General features: G+C 31.5%; 1 protein-coding gene across 1 annotated transcript; it reads left to right on the top strand.

Moving 5' to 3' along the window:
• Nucleotides 1–613: 613 nt before the first annotated feature.
• On the top strand, nt 614–5,661 carry LOC143075286 (cytochrome c oxidase subunit 6A2, mitochondrial-like). The gene is made up of 3 exons (XM_076250657.1): nt 614–836; nt 4,233–4,378; nt 5,442–5,661. The coding sequence occupies exons 1-3, from the start codon at nt 638–640 to the stop codon at nt 5,544–5,546; spliced, it is 450 nt and encodes a 149-aa protein (XP_076106772.1). The 5' UTR covers nt 614–637; the 3' UTR covers nt 5,547–5,661.
• Nucleotides 5,662–6,116: the final 455 nt, after the last annotated feature.

Here is a 6,116-nt window from a genome sequence, read left to right as displayed (position 1 = left end):
CATGTGACCTTGGAACAGTATATCTAATATATATAACGTTAATGTTCCTGATGTGACTAAGAACAATTCGGTAGAAACTCCCCCAGTTTCTTAGTTTCATACAAAAAAGTTCATATTTTCCTGACATATACCTAATATTGTATATTTATGAACATCTTCAATATCTTATTTTTGATTGTACTGTATTTTTATTGCTTGATATTGTGATAAAATGATAGGAAACTATTATTTAGCTTTTTTATTCTCTTCTAAGCACACCGCCAATCAATAGTTTTTTTCAGTGACGGCAAAATAGCGTTTTTTCTATTTTGCCAGTGCCGGCTAAATAGCCTTAAACATGTTAAAATATTTTAATTAAAACCGGCAAAATAGCATATTTCTATAGAACAATTGTAGTACATTGTAGTACCCATGCAACCCCTTAGTTATTCTATTCTTTATATTTCTACCATTTTCTGTAATTTTAATGTAATTTATCCTTTTTAATCTTTCCAAGGCTTTCATTTTTTCCCAATTTATTTTAAATAATGTTAATCCTATCCATACAGAGAAAAAAAATCAAAAACAAGGAAGTTTACGATTTAAATGTTGATTTGTGGCACATAAAAATCAACACTTTACCATTCAGACAACAATCATGGCCTCTATGTTGGCGAGAAAGGGTTTAGGCCTATCAACTTTGGCTCGACGTTTAGCAGTTTTACCACGGATTGCTTCTCAAAGATGTCAGTCTGGTGCACCCGTAGCTACGCCAGAAAATGTGACGGCTATAAACACATCTAGCGATTTCAAGAAAGTAAAATTTACAATTGAAGAACCGAGTGTAGCAGAACTTGGTAATGACATCCTTCAAGGTCGTCGCCTTTTTAAAAGGCTGCCATTACAGAAACCTGTATCTCTGCTTCGTTTCTTAAAGGAATATTTTAAAAACACACAGTTGTTTTCTTACTTTCAGTCGCAGAGCTATTTTTCATGGGTAATTGTCCATTAACAAGTTGGGCACTAGTCACCACAGGTATTTGATGCATGGAACCCCCTTTTTTGGGTATCTGGGCCGTTCGCGCTCAATACACTTTAGCACCCTACATGTTCAAACTTCCCATGTTCGAACCCAAGGTGCATTCGCGCCAAGTTTTAAATCAAATTCCAGTTTAATAATTGGAAAATCATGATTGTTGTTTTAAAATGCTTTGATCTGTTGGTGTAAATACTGAATGTATTTAGCTTGGTATGAGTAAAACCGTCATTGATTTTAAATGAAAAACAGGAAAGATAATTGTTTTTAACAGCTTGGTCCCTTTGATCTGAAACAATGAAACAATAAAATATAGCAGTACACTATTATAACCAAAACATGATAAAATTATTTAACACACACAAAAAAAACGTAGTCAGAATCTCACTTTATTTTGAAACAAGTCAATGAAACAAAGTTATAGCAATACACTATAACCAAAACATGATTAAGAGTTATTCAACACAAAATAAAACGTTGACAGAATCCCACTTTATTTAAAGAATTTTTATTTTTTTTAACATACACTATCCAAGACATGATTAAGATTTATTCAACTCAAAAATAAATGCTGTCTCACATTATTTTGAGACAATGACAACAAATATACTTATAAAAATATATATATTTGCCAAAACCTGATTACAAAGTAACTTATTAAACACAAAACCAATTAAAATTGGGCGCGAACATGTAGGGTGCGAACGGACTGTGGGTGCAAACATGTAGGGTGCGAAAGTGAAAGGGCCAAACATGAGTATGTGCGAACGGGAATGGGCGCGAATGGAACCGGATTCCCTTTTTTGGACCTCAGTTAAAAAAAAAAATGGTTGGTGTTTTTTATTTATTTACAATTTTCTACAATGTACAGACATATATCAAGTTTCAACAATCCATTACTAGTTGATTACAATACCTTTTTTACTATCCATACGAGCCCCAAGTGAAAAAAGTATTATACCATCACATCCATAACACAATTTACATACAATCATGTTACATGTGAACCTCCAAACGGGGGTAAAATAATCCTGTTTTCAGGGGGTCTCCTCCCGTCCTGCCGGAAGAGAAAAAAATCCTGTGTATGAAATTTATTTATTCCATTCCGGATATGTTCTAAAATGACACAAAAGTGGATCATAATCTATCAAAGTTTTGTATTGATTGATTTCAAAATTTTTTCCTCCCTCAGCTCGTTACAGATGACCTTTGTTGTTTACATTTTTTGTACCTGTTCAAGGCCGGTTGACCTTAACAGGAAGTTGTCTAAATGACTGTCTTTCCGGATTGGACTAAATAGCGATAAGGTGTATATTTCATGAATAAAAACTTGCAGCCCCATATCCCGTATAACTGACATTACCTGAAGTAAATTTTACCTGTAAATCAAAGAACATGCATAATTGTATGGCTTCACATGCCAGCTTGGGTGTTGAACATACTGGTAATCAACAATTTTTACCTCAGGCTAACTGCCGTTGTGTATTAAAAACTTTGTGCATCTAAGAATAACTTAGGATTAATACTTCCCCTGTTTTTTGCTGTTTAAATTATTTTTCTTTAAATAATCATGATAATGCAAATTTTTAAAAGAATAAAAATGAAATATATATTGAAAAAATAACCCTAAAAGGATGATAATTAAATGATTTTAAATGTCGAGCAAATAAAAAAATAATAATTTGGAAATTATTTGAGGTTTGTATTCTTCTTTTCAAGGCTCAAATTGAAATTTATAAACAATTTTGACTTCAAGGTCGTTAAAAACTTCAATTTGTTGTTGTGGGATTTATTTATGTTAATTTTTAAATAAAAAAATGGTAAGACTCAGAATATATCTATGGTGCTGGACAATTGAATAAAGATTACAAAAGAAGTATGGATAGATAATCATGATAACATGATAATTTTAATAAATTTTAAAACTAAAGAGAAATTAAAAGTAAGTAAATGAAAATAAAAGAATTAAGATTGAAGAAAGACACAGAAAACATATTACATAGGAAAGTTGAAGGAAAAAAAAACACATTAAAAGACAATTTTGAAACATCACATGGTTATATTTACAGTTACATTTACGACAAAATTTATGTCGATAAAAAACCTCCTGATCTGAGTCCTAATCTCCTGACCAAAATTTCACAATCTCCTGATCTGAGTTTCACACTCCATAACATAATATCTATAACTTAAGAATATCAATTCAGATACATGTATATGTAACAAAACATTACCGATGTTAAAAGGTCCTGCAGGAGAACACTTGTCTCAGAGGGGAAATAAACCCACCAGAGATTAGGCATTGGGCCTCACCCCACTGGTAATGTTTGTAATCTTTCTATACAACTACTAGTAATTCGACGATAACAGGTGTCTTTTTTTATCAAGTTCTGACTTAACCAGGTATTGATTTGACTAGAATTCAATACTGACACTAGTGCCCAACCTGTTAATGAACATTCAAACATGAAAAAATAGCTCTGTGACTGAATGTAAGAAGAATAACTGTGTGTCTAGGATTTTCCATTAAGAAACAAGGCAGAGATACAGGTTTCTGTTAAATTGTTTGGACCCACTGCATTTGTTTTCCACATTGAGTGTAGGGATTACCCTTTATGAAACTTTTTGGTGGTTCACTACTAACATTACAAAGAGTTATCAACTTATCCATATACCCAAAGTGGCAAACAAATGCAGCAGGTCCAAACTTAATCTTTTTAACAGGTGCCAACTTTCACCCTTAACTGAACCAGTAGTACATGTATAACTTTACAACATAGAAAGGCACACTATAGAATATCAATTGATCAAAAAGAAATATTAGCAAAACAATTAAACATGCATTGAATGAGTAAATTCGATCTATTACACAATTAAAATACTATATTAATCATTGTTAATAAGAGAAATCTGTTTGACCATTTTTTCCCCCCACAAACTTCCAATTTGAGACAAAATCAAATTAAATAAAATAACATTCACAGGTTACTTTAAATATAATAATTTTGATGTTTGGAGTATGAAAATATTTTTACAAAATGAATTTGTTTTTCATACATGAATCATGTCAAATTAAAATATATCGTAATACTCAACACTTATCATAAAATAATGAGACGAATTATAACACAAAAAAAGAAACATTGAATAACCAAATGCATCACAAATTGTGTCAACATGGTGAAATTAACATGTTTTATTTCTTTCTATTTTTTAGCTGATCTTAGCATGTGGTATAAGATATGCTATATTTTCACGATACCAACAATTCTAACTCTTGGATATTATGCTTTGGTGGTTAATCCAGAGGAGGAATCAAGACCAGAGTTTATACCCTATGACCATCTTAGAATTAGAACAAGGGTAAGTAGCATTTGTCTCTTTTGTTCATGTTGTTGCAGTACACATGCAGTATGTGAGCCCGAACCTCATTTCATGAATCAGTATACGTTGAAGGTTAAAGTTACTTGATAAGGTCCATTTCTCAAATACTATGAGCACTTTATTTGGTGTTTTTTTTTTATGAACAATACTTGAGCATGTTGATTTGTATTTAAAGGTAAAGTTTAATTTTAGATTTAAAAGATCTTTGTGACGTTTGTGTATATTGGACATGTTGGATTTTTTAACTCAGAAGTGTGTTTGTACATGTGAAACCAGAATTCAAAATTTATTGATATGCTGTGTGAATATATATACTAGATCAAAGTGCCTAAACTTTTTTTTTAAAGTATGTTGTACACATCTTTCTATGTCTTCATGTCAGATTTTATTTTTTGTAGTAAACAGAAAGTAATAGTTATACATCATTTTTACATGTTATATTTAATTACACTCCATAAATTTCCAACTACATATGTTTTTTTTGACTTATCGTGTTTACCAATGTTTACATTGACAGAAACTTTGAAATATGCTTTATAAGTAATGATGTTGGTTCCTTGTCTGGATTTGTCTACTGCATGTACTGTGGAATCATTTATTTTCGTGGATTATTCCAATAAAGGAAATTTGTATGTTTGTGGATATTTAATTTTGTGGTATTGGAATGTCTGCAAGACTGCATACAAGTCAATAAAAAATTTGTCATTCATGAACATTTTATTTCAACAATGAGTAAGACCCATACTATATGATAAAAAAGCCCACTCATTACAAAATGTAGAAGAGAAAGCTAAGCAACAAATGAAAAACAAATATGATATACAGCATGTACAGCAACAAACTACAAACACTGAATTACAGACTCCTGATCACTTCATGGAGTTGTTACAGGCAGATTTAAAACGTTGCAGGGTGTGTTACACGTGTACTTTTAAACTATTTTTGCCGCAGCATCACTATATAGACATTGTTAATTTCACATATATGGTATAGTTATATTGGTTCTGTTTACATGATTTAAGTTAATATTTGTGTTTTTCAGATTTTCCCATATCATGATGGAAAGAGGAACATGATGTATAACCCTGAAGTGAATGCTTTACAAGATGGTTACGAGTCTCCATCAACTCATGGAAGCCCATATTAAAGATAAACATTATGTTTGTGATACACAAAAAGAACTTTTCAACAGAAATTTGAACTTTAGTTTTGTATATGTTTCTGTATTGAGGTTGATAGACCATTAAAAGAAATACTTCATACAGATGTTCACTGTCATTGCTAGAACTAAGATAGCTAAAGTATTGTAGTTTACTCTAGTAATTCTACTATAAACAATTCATTTCACGACTGGTACAATGATAAATCTTTGACTTGTTGTTTTGCTCTTGTTGTGTCTTTATTTGTTTGTGAAGATTTTAACGCCCCCACTGAGCGGAGGGGGCATAAAGTTTTACCTTTCTCCAAAAATTTGCTTCCGTTTCTTTACTTTAGATTACCTCAACCAAATGGTATGAAAAGTACACACAATGCTTATTACCACAAAACACTAAAGTCTATGCGAGTTAACCATGATTAGTTACCGATCAAGTTTAAGTTTCGTTCTGCTCCACTAATTTTTGCCAAAATTACAGGCTTTGGACTTTGATAAATTGTTGAAAATCACAGTTATACAGAGTTTTTTCTAACCGCCTTCAGATATTGGGCTGATTTTTGG

This window comes from Mytilus galloprovincialis, chromosome 5 (assembly GCF_965363235.1).
Source record: "Mytilus galloprovincialis chromosome 5, xbMytGall1.hap1.1, whole genome shotgun sequence".
In the NCBI taxonomy this organism is placed as follows: Eukaryota; Metazoa; Mollusca; class Bivalvia; order Mytilida; family Mytilidae; genus Mytilus; species Mytilus galloprovincialis.
This window is presented reverse-complemented; position numbering and strand designations above follow the sequence as displayed.

What these genes read in the sequence shown, in the direction of transcription:
- LOC143075286 (XM_076250657.1), top strand. Translation starts at nt 638, where the DNA reads ATGGCCTCTATGTTGGCGAGAAAGGGTTTAGGCCTATCAACTTTGGCT. An exon ending in ACCGAGTGTAGCAGAACTTG is followed by an intron (nt 837 to 4,232) that starts GTAATGACATCC and finishes TCTATTTTTTAG; the next exon opens with CTGATCTTAGCATGTGGTAT. An exon ending in ATCTTAGAATTAGAACAAGG is followed by an intron (nt 4,379 to 5,441) that starts GTAAGTAGCATT and finishes TGTGTTTTTCAG; the next exon opens with ATTTTCCCATATCATGATGG.